The sequence below is a fragment of the Salmo salar genome, chromosome 16, assembly GCF_965601325.2.
Source record: "Salmo salar chromosome 16, fSalSal1, whole genome shotgun sequence".
Taxonomy (NCBI): domain Eukaryota; kingdom Metazoa; phylum Chordata; class Actinopteri; order Salmoniformes; family Salmonidae; genus Salmo; species Salmo salar.
This window is the reverse complement of record NC_138306.1, coordinates 11,223,810-11,243,921: the sequence shown is the minus strand read 5'-3', so window position 1 is coordinate 11,243,921 and position 20,112 is coordinate 11,223,810. Positions and strand designations below refer to the sequence as shown.

The following is a 20,112-nucleotide window of genomic DNA, read 5'->3' as shown; positions in this document are numbered from 1 at the left end:
CAGATTTACTATTATAAAAGTTTGATTACCTTTTGTTGTCTTCGTCAGAATGCACTCCCAGGACTGCTACTTCAATAACAAATGTTGGTTTGGTCCAAAATAATCCATCGTTATATCCGAATAGCGGCGTTTTGTTCGTGCGTCCCAGACACTATCCGAATGGTAAAGAAGGGTCGCGCGCATGGCGCAATTCGTGACAAAAAAAAATCGAAATATTCCATTACCGTACTTCGAAGCATGTCAACCGCTGTTTAAAATCCATTTTTATGCCATTTTTCTTGTAAAAAAGCGATAATATTCCGACCGGGAATGTCCATTTAGCTAAACAGAGGAAAGAAAACAAAGCTTTCGGTCGACGCGGGCACGAGCCTGAGTCTCACAGTACTGTAACCAGCCACTACCCAAACGCGCTACTTTGTTTCAGCCAGAGCCTGCAAAGCCACGATTCAGCTTTTTGCCGCCATCTGAGAACCTATGGCAGCCGTAGGAAGTGTCACGGGACAGCTAAGATCCTCACTCTTCAATAAACAGAGACAAGAAGAACGACACCTTGTCAGACAGGCCACTTCCTGCATGAAATCTTCTCAGGTTTTTGCCTGCCATATGAGTTCTGTTATACTCACAGACACCATTCAAACAGTTTTAGAAACTTTAGGGTATTTTCTATCCAAAGCCAATAATTATATGCATATTCTAGATACTGGGCAGGAGTAGTAACCAGATTAAATCGGGTACGTTTTTTATCCAGCCGTGAAAATACTGCCCCCTAGCCATAACAGGTTAAAATGCTGTGAAATAGTCATATGTTTGAAAAATTGAAGTTTTTGTATTTTTGAGGAATTTGTAATTCGCGCCACGCCTATCATTGGATATTGGAGCAGGTGTTCCGCTAGCGGAACATCTAGATGTAAGAGGTTAAGCAAACCAGACGGCACTATACGTCATTTTTTTATTTTGCGGATAGCAAGAGCACACTCCAACATTCAGACATGATTTACAAACAAATCATGTGTGTTTAACGAGTCCACCAGATCACAGGTAGTAGGGATGACCAGGGATGTTCGGTTGATAAGTGCGTGAATTGGACCCTTTTCCTGTGCTGCTAAACATTCAAAATGTAACGAGTACTTTATTGTTTGACTTGTTTGGAGAAGTTTATTGGTAACGTTTGGGATTCATTTTGTATGCATTTTGAAGGAGGGAAACCGGTGGATTATTGAATGAAGTGCGCCAGCTAAACTGAGTTTTTGGGGATATAAAAAAGGAATTTATCGAACAAAAGGACCATTTGTGATGTAGCTGGGACCTTTTGGAGTGCCAACTGAAGATCTTTAAAAGGTAAGGCATTTATTATATCACTATTTCTGACATTCGTGGCGCACCTGCCTGGTTGAAAAATGGTTCATGCTTTTGTATGCGGGGCGCTGTCCTCAGATAATTGCGTGGTGTGCTTTCGCCGTAAAGTCTTTTTTGAAATCTGACACAGCGGCTGGATTAACAAGAAGTTAAGCTTTATTTTGACGTATGACACTTGTATTTTCATGAATGTTAAATATTTCTATTTCTGTCATTTGAATTTCGCGCTCTGCAATTTCACCGGATGTTGTCGAGGTGGGTCGCTAGCAGAACGCCTGCGCCAGAAAGGTTAAGTAGTACTTCAAAGTATTTCTACTTAAGTAGTTTACACCACTGTGTTTTGGTGGCCTGTACAGGGTTATGGCAAGCACGGGTGGCTGAAATTTAAACAGTACAGCATGATGCTCAAACGACCCAAAGTCGCCAAACAAAATGGTCTTACAGCTGAGAGCATTAGTAAAAGATAGAGGCTGTCCCACCCACCCTTTTCCCCTTTTCTGGTAAAGTATGAAAAGCTGTAGTCCAGGTGGGGGGATTGGTTGGAATAACTTATTAACGTTACAACCATGTTTTCTGACAGTCTCTTATCTATCAGAATGGTAGGCGATGACAGTTTGTATAAACTCACTAGAAGGCAAAGTTAAAGGAACATAAAATTAGGTTACTCACAATAACCATAGTGCCATTTCTACAGGAGTTGATATGCTTTCCAAGTTCTCTGTTGCTTATTCTGACAGGGCGAACTGCAGCACTAATAGACTCTGTCCGTCAGTCTCAAAACAGTTTGCGATGTTGCTGGAAATAATCATGGAACCGCTGCGGTTAGGGTGAATCTTGTCTCTTTAAAAAAAATGCTTGTTTCTCCCAAAGCAAATCAAAGTTCCTGTCATTACAAAGTTTCTTCATGTACTCGTTCAGGGCAAAGAGTCGGCTGAAAAGTTACGAACCCCTTCGGCAAAACACAGGAGGGGGCCATAGAGAATTATTATCTTCCCTGTGCTAGCGAAGGTGTTTCGAAAATGTTTCTCAGATCGCCTAAAAAAAATTAAAAAAAGTTGTTAAAACCTGTGTGAGTGACGATGGTGTCAATATTGGAGTAGTTGACCAGAACCGTGGGCAGGAGGGAGTTGATGTCATGGACACAGGCTCCTGGGTGACAGTGGACCTTGGTCAGTCCACAGATCGTAAGCAGGCCAAAATCTCTCACCGTCAAGCTGCCCACAATAATGGTGGTGATGGAATCTGATGGGGAAGCGATCTGCGGAACTGTGGTGGCCGTTAGGGAGGGTGCCACCGGGCAGCCGCCGGCTGTTAGTATACACCCAGGATCCGTGCAGACTCCTGGAGCTGGTAGGTCCGTCTCAAGAGGGGCAAAGCTGTTAGATAGATGGATCGGATCTTATCGGATAGATGAAAGTGTGGCCAGACTGCCTCCCTAATCCTTGCGAGTGTCCAGTCTCCTGTGGGCCGCGGTGTTGAGCTTTACATCTGTCCGTTGGATTGGGACAGATCAACGCCGCCCGACTCAGCAACAGCTTTGCTATAGGAGGCATTTAAAACTGAGATTCGATTTGCCTGGGTTACAGAAAGGTAGGTGTACTTAGAAAGCAGGTTATCCTTTTTCGCAGCTGAGCTAACAAACAGAGGATCTCTTCCCTAAGCTGCTTGATGGTGGTGCATTTAGGGCAAGCACTCAAAATTGGCTAGGATTCTCCTCTATTCAATACTGGCCATGTAATTCTGACAAAGTAAAAATATATATATTAGAATAGCCTAACTGACCAACTCAGTGGCCTTGTGGTTAGAGTGTCTGCCCTGAGATTGGAAGGTCGTGAGTCAGACTGTAAAAATGGGACATGATGCATCTCAGTTTAGCTCTCAGCATTAAGGAGAACGATTGGAGGGTAACAACACATTGTAAAAAAATTAAAATAATCTGGCAATCAACTGGACCTTGATAAGCTGACTGGTGTGTTTGAGCAGGGTTGGATAGTAGCTCTCCAAATGGAGGGTTGACAGACCACATGGTTTTGAATCAGTTGCCCATCAGTGTAGTATTTTAATTTGTGGGGGGTTAAGTGCCTTGCTCAAGGCCACAACAGCAGGAGATATGATACATGGGATAAGAGACCAGCAGCCTCCCATTGTCAATACCAGTGATAATAACTAAGGTTATTTTGTACAGTGGTCCCTTGCATCATACAATAAAAAAGTGTCACCTTTTCTGGGGGGAGGGGGGGGGGGGGGGGGACAAGTGACTTGAGCTTTCAAACAAGTAAAGAATCAGTCCTACATGCCCAAAGGCTAAAAAAAGTGAATGTCAAGCCCTGGATAATATCAGTGTGGCATTGATTAGTTAGTAGCTGGGACCTTATGACAGTTTGCAGTGGAACAGAATTGTTTGGTAAGCTACTCATAGTTGTGCTGCGAGCTACTGGTACTGTTGGAGACCCCTGTGCTAGGCTATTAATACAGCAGAGGAGATTAAAATGAAAAGGTTGGTTTCATTTCTACATGTACAGGTCTCAGATCAGTGGTGGGGTTAACTGAAAGGCTCAGAGAATGGGCCCTTAGCCATTTGAATAGTTTTGGGTGTAGGACCTATTTCTGATTCAAACTATACAGGATAGCTATGAAATATCCATAATTCAAGGAGCCCATACTATTCTAAAATCATAAATGGAAAATTGAGGAATGCACGCTTCTCACTGAAAAACACATGCACCATGAACTTCTCAGTATGTCAAGTAGGAAGGAGTTTGTAGAGTCTGAACCAGATGAGTCATTGGAATGTAGCAGAGCTGAGCTAGCCTTGTGTGGTGCCAGTTCAGACCTACCTGGTCATGTTCTGAGGAAGGAAACAAGACTGAGGATAATAATAGTGGTCTACTCCTATGTGGACCCCAACTCTTTCAACTCACATGATGCCAAATGTGTGCTTGCATGAGTCTTATGATAAGACTTCACATATTCTACAACGGCTGCTGAATAGTACATATGATGTTCAGCGAAAGTCATCTTTATCAGTGATGAGCTAGAAAAGACAGGCAATGTGTGATCATTCTGTGTGAGAAATCTCATGTAGGTCGACTTATCAGGTGGCTATGACTTATTGGTAACACACACCAATGTCCCTCCCTGTGTTCTGTAATACATTGACATCCTGCCAGTTCAAACATGACACGTGTGTGTGTGTGTGTGTGTGTGTGGAGGAGTTCTGCTGCCCCCAGGCATCCTTCCTTACCCCAAAATCCCTGCAGAGTAGTTCCTGGTTTTCCAAGGCGTGCCTGTGTAACCAACTCCACGGCACCCAGCGTCGTCCACTGCAGAGTTACTTCCAATACTCAATAAACTGCGGTTAAATCCGAATGTGCTCGCTCGGTTGTCTCTTCTCCGTCTGTTCCCAAGTCCACATTCTCGCTCTCGTTCTCTCCAGCTACCGAATGCAGTTCCGCCCACAACCCAAGGTCCACTACTACCCCTCCCCGCAGGATGCTGGTTGATATTTGTTTCCAATAAGTCGAATTTATGTTCTATTTCATTATCGCCTTTCGGATTGATAGTCCCTTGCATCCTCGTCTCACTGCTGCTCGTGACAGCGTCGGGGACTCCGTTCTGAATCACGTTTCCCGTGCCCCAGTTCACGGATCCCGTTGTACTAGGGCTCGTCTTGGTGGTGGGCGTGTTCCACACAGCAGAGCAGTGGTTGTTATGATTACTCAAACTGCCCAGACCTTGTGTCGTTTCCCAAATATTCATCCACGCACTATTGGCAGGGCCGAGCTGTTCTGGCTGGAACCAGGCGATTCTTGGATCCATGGAGTGGAGCACACGGGCAACGCAGCCGTGCACTTCGACACGCTAGGTGTGCGTAAGCTAGCTAACGATGCAGGAGGGTTGACAACTTCTGCGTACAGTTTAATGCAATTCCAATAATGTAGATGTAAACAACCGTATGTGTTAACGACACTAAATTCCGCTGTGAAAATACATGATCTAAACGTCGAATACTTGCTAAGAACAAAACGTGACAGGCTATGTGCAAATTTTCTCCAGCGACTCCGTCAATGGCGGAGCTGATAACATTGCGCAAACTCCACTCTCGGGACAGTAGACTGGAGGTGGGCGGAGAGGGGTGTTTCGGATGACACCGAGCTTGACAAATTACTTCACTCTGGCTGCTGGGAAACAATACATCTGCTTAAAATATGAACGAACGAGACATACATTTATGATTTATCTTATATTCCACGTTATTGAATATTTCCACAGCTATTTATTGCTATCTGTTTTGGCTGTGCCAATAATGGTCATACCCACTTCATTTCTCCACTACTTGGGGTAGTTGCCAAGCTTTTAAAGCCATATTCGGACGGGATTCGTTTTACTGGGGTAACGTAATTATGTGCACAAGCACAAAACAGCACATCTGTCATTTTAGTGCCGTTCGAATCTGCCATGTCAGTCATTTTTACATGGCAGGAGAGTAACAATTCCAGCCAGAATAACCTACTGTTTTTGGGGGGGCAAACTCCAAAGTCCTCTGATAATACTAGTCCCATGCGAATCGACATCCCTGAGAAATGTCTGAGTTTGACAGGTGTTGCTCGCGGTTTGAGCAAGAAAACAGTAACTGATTCGATAAATAAACGAAGTGCTGCATATAGTCTATATATGAAGGGCCTATAGTACGTGTATCGACTTTCACAGTGAATGCTTTTGTAAATACGTCTTGTGCGAATGAATTGAGCATAGTCAAATGCATCATAAACAAATATTGCGTCTATTTAATGCAACCATTGCTGTTAATAGATCGCAAAGCAGCATACAACTGAGCTAAACGTTTGGAAAGGACAAGTTCGCTTTCTCATCCATAGCCTAAAAATGCATATCAAGTGCAAGTGCGCTGTTTCGCTCACATCTGAAGGCTGATGGAACCTCCAGGCTTCAGACAGAACTGTCCATTTATTGGAAAAAAAGAGAAAGAATTAGAGGTGGCAGTTTGGGAAAGAATAGTCCCGTCTGAATCGTGCTCTGGAATAACGGACATTCTGGGGTTATAATTACATAACCAAAATTATTTTGTAATACTAGTCCCCTGCGAATAGGGCTTTAGACACAGATCAGATTACCTCCAATCAGATTACCTCCAAAAATCCTAACCTTCACCATGAGGTAGTAACATGCAAAATTATTTTAGATCAGTATCTAGAGTGGTAACTTCCTCTCCAATGTGAAAGCTGCGAAGATAAATCTTCGATCGATTGGTAGAGTCTGAGTTTATAGATATAGTGGAAATGAGCGAGAATTGGGTCGTCACACTATGGTATCAAAGCAAATGTGAAGGTAAGCAAAGTGATTGAGGCCAAAAGGTTGATCTGTAGGAAAGAGAAAGAAGTGTAAGTTTATCAGTGCTACTGAGGTTTGAGAAGGTTTTGCCTGAAAAATGGGGCGACATGTAGCCTAGTGCGTTGGACTAGTAACCGAAAGGTTGCTGGATCGAATCCCTGAGCTGAGAAGGTACAATCTGTCGTTCTGCCCCATAACAAGGCAGTTAACCCCGGTAGGCCGTCATTGTAAATAATTTGTTTTTACCTGACTTGCCTAGTTAAATAACAACCCTCGTCGAATATTAAAAACAAGATACAATAATGAGAAGTATCCACCAATCCAAAGAAAGGATAGGCGGGAGCTAGACAGCACACTGGCGCCTCAGAGTAGGCGTTCCCTAGCGGAAATATGAAAATATATGCTACAACGCGCCAATAGGATCTCGCTAGCTCGTGCTTGGCTCTGCCCACCTCCTTGCTTGTTCTGCCCACTATGACTAATTTCTTCATATTTGAAACGACGGGCTGTGGTCTATCTCGGTTCAGTTATAAAGATCTTAGGGAAAGTAGTGGGTGTGTTGAATGACATGTGGGTGCGTTCTGCTATAGTTAGACGGTTTTGATTGTTGTTGTTTTTTCTTCCGTTTCTTACCACGCACCTACCGTAAATTGAGCTACGGTACCGCGAGAGTTTGGACTTACGTTTTTAAGCCAGGGGATGAGTCTGAGTCCTATTTCACTTAGTTTTACACAAATAAGTGTACATTTTCAGTTATAAAACTGGCTATTCTTTATTTTTTATTAAAAGTATTGTTGATAGGTGTACTGTTGCTTCATGTGTTTTAAGCGTGTGCTTACCGTGACTGTAACCCTCATATTGGCTATAAGGTAGCTACTTCCCATGACGTTGCCAGACGATAGGGCTTGTCAAGTAGGAGCGAAGGATACTGTGTCCTGGTTTTGTTGCAGTGTTTTTGCTGTTCGTGCCCTCATTGATAGTAGACTATTTATGTACAGTACCAGTCAAAAGTTTGGGCATACCTACTCACTCATTTATTTTTACTATTTTCTACATTGTATAATAATTGTGAATACATCAAAACTATGAAATAACACATATGGAATCATGTAGTAACCAAAAAGGTGTTAAACAAATCGAAATATATTCTATATTCTTCAAAGTAGCCACCCTTTGCCTTGATGACAGCTTTGCACACTCTTGGCATTCTCTCAACCAGCTTCATGAGGAAATCACCAGGAATGCATTTCAATTAACAGGTGTGCCTTGTTAAAAGTTAATTTGTGGAATTTATTTCCTTCTTAATGCATTTGAGCCAATCAGTTGTGTTGTGACAAGATAGGGGTGGTATACAGAAGATAGCCCTACTTTAACCTTTTCATATGTGAGTTCCAAATATCTCTAACGGTCACCCCAGCGTGAGTTGTTTTATGCACGTGATGTCAGAATGCACTCCCTGTTCCAAAATGTGATTATTATGCAACAGGACAGTTAACACGTGCTGCCTGCTAATTATCTATAAGCTGTGTTTCAACGTGTCAATTTCAAAATATTTTCTAACAAGTTGTATTTTCTAACAACAGTTTGAATTGAGGTGTGTTCCACCTCCTCATTAATTCACATAGAAGTTGCCCATTTCAGTGTTACGGACAATTTATGTTTGAGGCTTTACTGAGGACAAACTTCTCTCTTTGAGGAGAGCCCACGCACTTCACCAATGTTTGCGCAGATCAAGTCTGCAGACATTTGCACAGTCTTGCACAAATTGGAAAATGTTCTGGCTGGCGCTCGCATTGCCCTCCTTGAACGTTCCTATCACAGTAAGTTCCTTATTTTCTGTATATCGTGTTGTCGTTTCTACTGTAGGCATATACAGTATGTATGTATGTAGCATAATGTATTTACAATTTTATTTACATGTTTTCAAGGACCTGTGATAAATAATGCATCCTGATTATTGAATAGATTGTAATGGACATCTATGATGTGTGTAAAATATTTTTTTAGGTTGTACTGATTATAATGAGATAATGCTATGCTATTTGCCAGCTATGTGTGGTGCCATGTTTGTTGACATTATACAATGCATTCTGGGTGTCACGTAAACGTCTGTCAGACCAAAGATGTTATAATGAGTTGAAGGAATGGTTCATTCATCTTTCGGGTAAACCGCCAGAAGTGAATGAAGGGAAGTGAATGATCGTAGGAGACACACCCCATTCAACATGCATACTATAAACAGACCAAACTCATCTTGTCTCCTCTTATCTTTGGTTGATGCGAAAAAACAAACATGGCGGCACGCACAAACTACCCATCTTCGGATTACTTTCGATTTCTAGAAAGTGTTTTACTCAATTATTTACATCAATGGTGAGCTCACCCATAATGTGATTAATTATAAATAGTAATTGCTATTAGCTAATTCATATTGTACAGTGGGGGAAAAAAGTATTTGATCCCCTGCTAATTTTGTACGTTTGCCCACTTACAAAGAAATGAACAGTCTATAACTTTAATGGTTGATTTATATGAACAGTGAGACAGAATAACAACAAAAGAATCCAGAAAAACCCATGTCAAAAATGTTATAAAATGATTTGCATTTTAATGAGGGAATAAGTATTTGACCCCTCTGCAAAACATGACTTAGTACTTGGTGGCAAAACCCTTACATTTACATTTACGTCATTTAGCAGACGCTCTTATCCAGAGCGACTTAAAAATTGGTGCATTCACCTTATGATATCCAGTGGAACAACCACATTACAATAGTACATCTATATCTTTTTGGGGGGGAGGGTTAGAAGGATTACTTAGTCCTATCCCAGGTATTCCTTAAAGAGGTGGGGTTTCAGGTGTCTCCGGAAGGTGGTGATTGACTCCGCTGTCCTGGCGTCGTGAGGGAGCTAGGGACTGATCAGAGCCTGAAGGTACGGAGGTGCCGTTCCCCTCACAGCTCCGTAGGCAAGCACCATGGTCTTGTAGCAGATGTGAGCTTCAACTGGAAGCCAGTGGAGTGTGCGGAGGACCGGGGTGACGTGAGAGAACTTGGGAAGGTTGAACACCAGATGGGCTGCGGCGTTCTGGATGAGTTGTAGGGGTTTAATGGCACAGGCAGGGAGCCCCGCCAACAGCGAGTTGCAGTAATCCAGACGGGAGATGACAAGTGCCTGGATTAGGACCTGCGCCGCTTCCTGTGTGAGGCAGGGTCGTACAGGATCGGGTCACCACCTTGATGTTAGCGGAGAACGACAGGGTGTTGTCCAGGGTCACGCTAAGGCTCTTAGCACTCTGGGAGGAGGACACAATGGAGTTGTCAACCGTGATGGCGAGATCATGGAACGGGCAGTCCTTCCCCGGGAGGAAGAGCAGCTCCGTCTTGCCGAGGTTCAGCTTGAGGTGGTGATCCGTCATCCACACTGATATGTCTGCCAGACATGCAGAGATGCGATTCGCCACCTGGTTATCAGAAGGGGGAAAGGAGAAGATTAATTGTGTGTCGCCTGCGTAGCAATGATAGGAGAGACCATGTGAGGATATGACAGAGCCAAGTGACTTGGTGTATAGCGAGAATAGGAGAGGGCCTAGAACTGAGCCCTGGGGGACACCAGTGGTGAGAGCACGTGGTGCGGAGACGGATTCTCGCCACGCCACCTGGTAGGAGCGACCTGTCAGGTAGGATGCAATCCAAGAGTGAGCCGCGCCGGAGATGCCCAACTCAGAGAGGGTGGAGAGGAGGATCTGATGGTTCACAGTATCAAAGGCAGCAGATAGGTCTAGAAGGATGAGAGCAGAGGAGAGAGAGTTAGCTTTAGCAGTGCGGAGAGCCTCCGTGACACAGGGAAGAGCAGTCTCAGTTGAATGACCAGTCTTGAAACCTGACTGATTTGGATCAAGAAGGTCATTCTGAGAGAGATAGGAAGAGAGCTGGCCAAGGACGGCATGCTCAAGAGTTTTGGAGAGAAAAGAAAGAAGGGATACTGGTCTGTAGTTGTTGACATCGGAGGGATCGAGTGTAGGTTTTTTGAGAAGGGGTGCAACTCTCGCTCTCTTGAAGACGGAAGGGACGTTGCCAGCGGTCAAGGATGAGTTGATGAGCGAGGTGAGGTAGGGGAGAAGGTCTCCGGAAATGGTCTGGAGAAGAGAGGAGGAGATAGGGTCAAGCGGGCAGGTTGTTGGGTGGCCGGTCGTCGCAAGATTTCATCTGGAGAGAGAGGGGGCAAAAGAGGTCAAAGCATAGGGTAGGGCAATGTGAGCAGGACCAGCGGTGTCGTTTGACTTAACAAACGAGGATCGGATGTCGTTGACCTTCTTTTCAAAATGGTTGACAAAGTCATCCGCAGAGAGGGAGGCGGGGGGGGAGGAGGATTCAGGAGGGAGGAGAAGGTGGTAAAGAGCTTCCTAGGGTTAGAGGCAGATGCTTGGAATTTAGAGTGATAGAAAGTGGCTTTAGCAGCAGAAACAAAGGAAGAAAATGTGGAGAGGAGGGAGTGAAAAGATGCCAGGTCCGCAGGGAGGCTAGTTTTCCTCCATTTCCGCTCAGCTGCCCGGAGCCCTGTTCTGTGAGCTCGCAATGAGTCATCAAGCCACGGAGCAGAAGGGGAGAACCGAGCCGGCCGGGAGGATAGGGGACATAGAGAGTCAAAGGATGCAGAAAGGAAGGAGAGGAGGCAGAATTAGGAGATTGGTTGGAGAAGGTTTGAGCAGAGGGAAGAGATGATAGGATGGAAGAGAGCGAAGGTTGCGACGGCGCAATACCATCTGAGTAGGGAAAGAGTGAGTAGTGTTGGAGGAGAGCTAGAGGGAAAAGGATACAAGGTAGTGGTCGGAGACTTGGAGGGGAGTTGCAGTGAGATTAGTAGAAGAACAGTATCTAGTAAAGATGAGGTCAAGCGTATTGCCTACCTTGTGAGTAGGGGGGGATGGTGAGAGGGTGAGGTCAAAAGAGGAGAGGAGTGGAAAGAAGGAGGCAGAGAGAAATGAGTCAAAGGTAGGGAGGTTAAAGTCACCCAGAATTGTGAGGGGTGAGCCATCCTCAGGAAAGGAACTTATCAAGGCGTCAAGCTCATTGATGAACTCTCCAAGGGAACCTGGAGGGCGATAAATGATAAGGATGTTAAGCTTGAATGGGCTAGTGACTGTGACAGCATGGAATTCAAAGGAGGAGATAGACAGATGGGTCAGGGGAGAAAGAGAGAATGTCCACTTGGGAGAGATGAGGATTCCAGTGCCACCACCCCGCTGACCAGATGCTCTCGGAGTATGCGAGAACATGTGGTCAGACGAGGAGAGAGCAGTAGGAGTAGCAGTGTTTTCTGTGGTAATCCATGTTTCCGTCAGCGCCAAGAAGTCGAAGGACTGGAGGGTAGCATAGGCTGAGATGAAATCTGCCTTGTTGGCCGCAGACCGGCAGTTCCAGAGGCTGCCGGAGACCTGGAATTCCACGTGGGTCGTGCGCGCTGGGACCATCAGGTTAGAGTGGCAGCGGCCATGCTGTGTGAAGCGTTTGTGTGGCCTGTGCAGAGAGGAGAGAACAGGGATAGACACATAGTTGACAGGCTACAGGAGAGGCTACGCTAATGCAAAGGAGATTGGAATGAAAATTAACGAAACAACTGGGGAAGCGAGAGAGCAGGGCCTCCCTCACTAACCATTCACTGAAACACTCAAATATAACTTTTCCAACTTCCACTTTAGAAATTTTAATTGATGTAAACTACAGTGGTTCAATGTTTACAGGAATAGGCTCAAACTTAGTTTATTCAGCTAGATAACTTGGTACAATATTCTTCCGTGAAACTCACCCAGTGCACCGTATCCTATGACGCCGTAGCTAACTAGCATGCTAGCATCCAATAACACACGGTTAGCACCAATACTTGGTTACAACAAACTACCAATGGATCATTCGTGTCCGTGTCTAGTTCCTTTCATAACGCAGAAGTAATTAAACGTTGAATAGCTAACACAAGTTCAGTCGTGCTAGCTACACAAGTGGACTACACAACTCGAAAGTTCAGAAAGTTAAGCTTACGTTGCAAAAATCTTATTGACTAAAAATGATACAGTACTGCTAGCTGGTAGAGTTGGCTAGCTAGCAGTGGCTGCGTTTACCTTTATCTTTTATCTTTGATACAGAGACAACTATGTAGCTAGCTAACATTACACTAATCAAAACGTTCCGTTGTTGGCAATCACAGAGGTCAGACGTTTCTTGTAGTTGGCCACCAGGTTTGCACACATCTCAGGAGGGATTTTGTCCCACTCCTCTGTGCAGATCTTCTCCAAGTCATCAAGGTTGAGGCTGACGTTTGGCAACTCGAACCTTCAGCTCCCTCCACAGATATTCTATGGGATTAAGGTCTGGAGACTGGCTAGGCCACTCCAGGACCTTAATGTGCTTCTTCTTGAGCTACTCCTTTGTTGCCTTGGTCGTGTGTTTTGGGTCGTTGTCATGCTGGAATACCCATCCACGACCCATTTTCAATGCCCTGGCTGAGGGAAGGAGGTTCGCACCCAAGATTTGATGGTACATGGCCCCGTCCATCGTCCCTTTGATGCGGTGAAGTTGTCCTGTCCCCTTAGCAGAAAAACACCCCCAAAGCATAATGTTTCCACCTCCATGTTTGACGGTGGAGATGGTGTTCTTGGGGTCATAGCCAGCATTCCTCCTCCTCCAAACACGGCGAGTTGAGTTGATGACAAAGAGCTCCATTTTGGTCTCATCTGACCAGTTGTTCTCTGAATCATTCAGATGTTCATTGGCAAACTTTAGACGGGCATGTATATGTATTCTTGAGCAGGGGGACCTTGCGGGCGCTGCAGGATTTCAGTCCTTCACGGCGTAGTGTGTTACCAATTGTTTTCTTGGTGACAATAGTCCCAGCTGCCTTGAGATCATTGACAAGATCCTCCCGTGTAGTTCTGGGCTGATTCCTCACCGTTCTCATGATCATTGCAACCCCACGAGGTGAGATCTTGCATGGAGCCCCAGGCCGAGGGATATTGACAGTTCTTTTGTGTTTCTTCCATTTGCGAATAATCGCACGAAATGTTGTCATCTTCTCACCAAGCTGCTTGGCAATGGTCTTGTAGCCCATTCCAGCCTTGTGTAGGTCTACAATCTTGTCCCTGACATCCTTGGAGAGCTCTTTGGTCTTGGCCATGGTGGAGAGTTTGGAATCTGATTGATTGATTGCTTCTGTGGACATGTGTCTTTTTTACAGGTAACAAGCTGCGGTTTGGAGCACTCCCTTTAAGAGTGTGCTCCTAATCTCAGCTCGTTACCTGTATAAAAGACACCTGGGAGCCAGAAATCTTTCTGATTTGAGAGGGGGTCAACTACTTATTTCCCTCATTAAAATGCAAATCAATTTATAACATTTTTGCCATGCGTTTTTCTGGATATTTTTGTTGTTATTCTGTCTCTCACTGTTCAAATAAACCTACCATTAAAATTATAGACTGATCCTTTTTTTATCAGTGGGCAAACATACAAAATCAGCAGGGTATCAAATACTTTTTCCCCCCACTGTAGTTTCTGTCAGACGATAGTTATGAGCACTTGTTACGTCAATTTCTTTCTCAGTTTGTGCTAGGACAAATGTAGCCTGCATTTTCCAAGTTGGATGATTGTGTTATGCTGTAGCTACTTCTGTGAATGTCTGAACATTGCATCCAAAAATAAACTGGTCACATTCTGGACATAACTTTGTAAGGACTGTCTTTGTGCAAAATGTTTCTGTGAAAAAAGTGTGGCCAGCTCAAATGCTGATTGTTGCATCAACCGAAAGTTGACGTTCTAACCACACCGGTTTGAGCGTAAGCTGCAGGGACCACTGTAGAATAATCACACCAGTTTGTTGGTATGTGTGAAAAGGTCAAGGCATGAAGGTCAGTAAATGCGGAAAATGTCAAGAATTTTGCAAGTTTCTTCAAGTGCAGTCGCAAAAACCAGTGCAGTCCCAAAAACCAGCTATGATGAAACTGGCTCTCATGAGGACTGCCACAGGAAAGGAACACCCAGAATTACCTCTGTTGCAGAGGATATGGTCATTAGAGTTAACTGCACCTCAGATTGCAGCCCAAATCAATGCTTCACAGAGTGCAAGTAACAGACACATCTTGAAAGGACAACAGGTGCAGGCACTTACCTGAAAAATATAAAGATCTCTTCAATATCAGGTTTGTCCTAAATCTAAATGTATATTGTTTAATATGATTACATCGATCTTTTCATATTTGTGCCAATCTTTCTAAAACAGAAAATGGACACGATTCAACAGATATCAACGGGTAAGAATATGTAGGCTATAAGAATATGTTGATGGCTAGCTGTATTGCATGCAGATATCTGAACTAGGGATGCACGATATATCGGTGAACATATCGGAATCGGACGATATTAGCTAAAAATGCCAACATCGGTATCGGCCGATGTCTAGTTTAACGCCGATGTGCAAAACCCAGCATTCCTAAACTAGCCCACAATGTCTGCTTTGTGGATCGAGCAGTCAACAAGTCAAGCAGTCTTTTGAGAAAGTAACACATTTTCAGCGAGACAACTCAAAGGCAAAATACATTAAAGGCAAGATAATGGAATTCATTGCCCTTGACAATCAACCGTTTTCTGTCGTGGGTGATGTTGGCTGTCACCGACTGGTCGAGCACCGGTACACACTACCAAGTGCGCTATTTTTCAGATGTTTCCCTACCGGAGTTACACAGTAATAGCTTCACAATATACATACTATGAAACGCCATTTGGGTCTTTGCGTGTCAAAAAAGATACAGTACCACTGTCAAAGCTGTACAAAAAAAGTCTGCAAACAAGCAAACACCGGCCACGAACTATGTGTTTACAATACCGCGTTGGTAATAAAGCATCATTTGTTTGACCACAACTTCTGGGGTAGCTAGCTTTAGCTTGGTACCTAGCTAGTATCAATACAACCAGCCTGAAAACAATGACCAGTATGAACTGCAGTCATTTCCATTATTCATAGCAATGATTTCGGAATCCTTGTGAGTAAGTATTAGCTAGGTTTCCACTTGTTGTTCACCTATTGAAATTGAACTTCAGTTCATGAAAATAAAAAGCTAGCCAGCTACTTAACCCTGTTGCCAAAATCTAACCCGAATAAGCAGCCAGCTAGCGTCATGTGGCTAGTGACGCTCGACTGGACCGGGTTATGTGTTGTGAAGCTAGCCACAATAAGGATTAGGCACAATAGTGGAATTTGTGGTTTGCCTTCAAAATAAAGGTATGTCATTGACAGTGATGCAAATGAATACAAATAGTAGAATTATGCCATACTTTTATTTTAAAGGTTAACCGCAAAGTCCATTATTGTGGCTAATCCTTTTTGTGGCTAGCTTCACATAGATGGGTCCGACCACCATTAATCAAATAAGAACTGTCTTATAAATTAGGGCTATTTTAGATGATGACACCTAGCTATATAGTTAGCTATATTCATGTCCTGATTGATTAACAAGCTTATTTGAAACGCCAAATAGTATTATTTTACACGTCCAATAGTGTTAAATAGTATATTTTTGACATGCAAAGACCCAAACGGCATTCCATAGATGTCACGTCCTGACCAGTAGAGGGTGTAGTTGGGTCAGGACGTGGCAGAAGGGAGTGTGTGTTTTTTATTGTTTCATTGATTTTGGCCGTGTGACTTCCAATCAAGCACAGCTGTAGAGGGTTGTGGTTGATTGGGAGTCACACATAAGGAGCATGTTTTTCCTTTGGGTTTTGTGGGTAATTGTGCTTGTCAATGTGGTTGCACCTGACAGGACTGTGTTGGCTGTCAGTTTTTGTTGTTTTTGTAAATGCATAGTGTTCGTGACATTAAATATGACAAACCCTAACTCCGCCGCATTTTGGGCCACTTCTTCCATAGACAGCCGTTACAATAGACATCCTGGTTGAGAATGAAACGACTGAACAAATGAACAACGAAACAGCACAGCAAGTAAGTGAAAGAAATAGGTTTTGATTATGTTTTAACTGGTAATGGGGACATAGGTAAATGCCAACAAAATAACTTTTTGGTCAGTGTGTGTGTGTGTGTGTGTGTGTGTGTGTGTGTGTGTGTGTGTGTGTGTGTGTGTTTGTGTAACCTTTATTTAACTAGGCAAGTCAGTTAAGAACAAATTCTTATTTACAATCATGGCCTACCCCAGCCAAACCCGGACGACGCTGGGCCAATTGTCCGCCGCCCTATGGGACTCCCAATCACGGCCTGGACTCGAACCAGGGACTGTAGTGACGCCTCTTGCACTGAGATGCAGTGCCTTAGACCGCTGCGTCCGTGTGTGTGTTAACTATTTAACTGTACTAGAATGCTTAAAATTTTAAATATTGGTTATCGGTATCGGGGTTTTTTTGTCAAGAAAAATATCGGATATCAGTACCAGCCAAAAATGCTCATTTTTGTGTCTGTGTCTGCAGGTATACAGACAAGGAGGCATATACCTACACCTCTGATGAATATAACAGGAAACCTGCTCGATCACCATTCGCTACAAAATCATTCTGGCTATGGATACGGAGAACATCAACACGCCAGAGGATATATCCATTGGACTTGGGGCTCTGCTGGGAGTTTACCTCATATTTTGATTTTTTTTTTTTATTCTGCTTTGCTACTAAAATCATAACAAACACTAAGAACTAAAAGATTGTGTTATTATTATGCATATTATTATGAATAATAATAACTGGGCTGGTGGGGTATTTAAAACATTACTCAAATGTTCTTCAAAAGGTTCTTTGAGGATCCATTAAAAAGGGTTCTTTGAATAACTTTTTTAAAGGGTTCTTCAAAGAACTTATAGGGGTTCCCCAACAGTTTCAATTTGAAGAATGCCTAAAGGATACTCCAGGAACCTTTTCTTGTAGGCAAACTGAAATCTTATGAGAAATATGTTTGATTGTTTTCACAGCTTTTTATTTCTTTAAAACCAGTCAAATGGTTGTTTGGAACTTTTTTTCTCCACCCACTGTGAAAACATTGTTCCGCTGTCTCTGTGAATGGGCATGAGTTAACCCTGCAATTTTTGTAAATGTGTAATTGGTGCTACTGTTGATTAATTGCATTTTGACATAGGCCTACGCGCCTGTTGAAGGGATTGAATTAGGCTAATTTATTCATGTTAGACAGGGTTCTTGTTTTGTCTTTCAATTATTTTTTGTAAAAAATGTACAGTGTTTATTATTATAACACTTAACTTACCTGTTTACTTAGCCTAAAACCAGAGAGGAAGAGGCGATTTAAATTACACAAGCTTCCCCAGGCCTTTATAACCTATCGTCAAGTTATAACAAGGCAAAGAATATGCTTATCAGCGACGAGTGGGCATCATTCCAGGGGAGCTGTCATGGCTGCGCACAGCAGAAATGTCACTGAAATATTCTAGTTTATGCACATGTATTCAAATAAAATATGCCTTGTTATAAGTTGATAAGCAAATGGGCAGCATCATGCACATGCCAGTCCTCGCTAGAATACACATGTTGTCACGTCCTGACCAGTAAAGGGGTCATTTGTCATTTTAGTATGGTCAGGGCGTGGTAGGTGGTGTTGTTTTGGGGTTGGTTTGTTTAGAGGGGATTGGTTCTAGTTTTCATTTTCTATGTTTATTTTCTGTGTGGCCGAGTATGGTTTCCAATCAGAGGCAGGTGTCTTTCGTTGTCTCTGATTGGAAGCCATACTTAGGCAGCCCTTTTTTCCTTTGGGTTTGTGGGTGGTTGTTTTTTGTATTAGTCTGTTACCTTACGGAACTGTCGCGTGTCGTTTTGTTATTTTTTGTTTAAGTGTTCACGTTACTCTAATAAACAAAGATAAGCACTCAACACGCTGCGCTTTGGTCTAATCCTTCCGACAGTTGTGACATGTATTATTTCTAGTATGACTCTGCAATAATGAGGTGGTGTGTGTGTGTGTGCGCATTCGTTTCAGCATGTTTTGGGAGTCGAGCAAGAGTCGACTCCAAACACAGGAGTCGGAGTCGAATCCAAAAATCCTGGAGTCGTGTACCACCAGTTGCAGCAGTCATGGAATGCCGTTTGGGTCATAAAGCACGTGGTCAAAACACAATCTTTTTAACGCTACGTGTGTAAAGTAAGCAGGTTCAGGCACTAAATTAACATGTGCACGTGTTAAGTTAGCATCTTCACGCGCTAAGTTAAGCTCGTGCAAATGTGCTTGCAGGTGGTCCAACATGTGCTAAATAAACATCTGCAAGCGATCCTGCACATGTGAAATTAATGCCTACAGCTGCTAAATATACACGGACACACGCTAACTTAACGCGTTCTTTAATATGCGAATTTTACCAGCCAATTTCCCTAGGTCCTCCTTTCAACCAGATTTCACAGTTTGAAGGAACTTCCTTTTCCACTGCTAGCAGAGTATGAGCCTTCACAAGTTAACAGTTTTGTCTTTGAAAATTGTTGTTACTGAATCATAACGTTTATCAGCTAGTTTGCAGTGGAGGATAAAATTCAGCTAACAATCAAGCACCAGGATCAGCAGTGCTTAGCATAAACTAAGTCGGATACTGGCCAGCTAATTTAGCTAACGTCGGCAGCCTCGATCCCCGGCCATATTATATCATATAGTTAGCCTCAACCTCTGCCCGGCCATACTGCTCGCCACAGTGAACGGCACCATCTTGTGTTTTATTAAAAGCCCTGCTGAAAAAACAACTACAACAGCCAGGGAAACACATTAGACTATCAAGGTAAAATACATGCTAGCAAGATTGTTGCTTGAATGCAGGGCCAGGCATACATAGATTAGACAACAGAGATACTCCAAAAACATCCTGCTGAAAATCCTGGCAGTTGTCGATTTTTGGACTATTTTGTCTCTATATTGCTTTATCATTGACTAAAGGAAGACAAGCTACCTAAATGTGACTTATCGGCCAGTATTGAAGCAGGACATGTTTTTGAGTCACGTTTTTAGCCCAAAGCCTTGTATTTAAGCAAAACAACAGCTGAAGGTAGGCAACTTCTTCAGCCTGACTGGCTGTCATTTCAATGCTAGCGTTAGCTGCGCCAGCTCACGATTAGCATGTCGACGCTGAAAAGCTCACATAAAACAAATTTGTCCAGTGACAACCTTGTAAAACCTTTGCGAACATCTACAACATATCAGTTTTCGAACAGAGTAGACTTTAATGTGGACGTTCACTTCGTTGTTTGAATATTTACATTCCATCAATGCCTATTAGGGTAAAATAACAACTTTAGGCATATACCCAGTACTATATAGTACTGGTACAAAGGAATAGGGTTCCCATTCCTTCCGCTTTATTTTCACACAATTGTGTCTTGCAGAAGGGAACCATGAAGAGGAACTTGGAGTGGGCAAGGGGGAGGCTGAT

General features: G+C 43.4%; 1 protein-coding gene across 1 annotated transcript in view; it reads right to left on the bottom strand.

The window, feature by feature from the left end:
* LOC106573258 (terminal nucleotidyltransferase 4B) overlaps positions 1 to 5,460 on the bottom strand; it is a 46,960-nt gene extending 41,500 nt beyond the window's left edge. Inside the window, exon 1 of the mRNA XM_014148166.3 lies at positions 4,601 to 5,460. Coding sequence (XP_014003641.1) covers positions 4,601 to 5,175 — 575 coding nt within the window. The 5' untranslated portion in view covers positions 5,176 to 5,460. The remainder of the gene's footprint in view (positions 1 to 4,600) is intronic.
* Between the last annotated feature and the right edge of the window lie 14,652 nt (positions 5,461 to 20,112).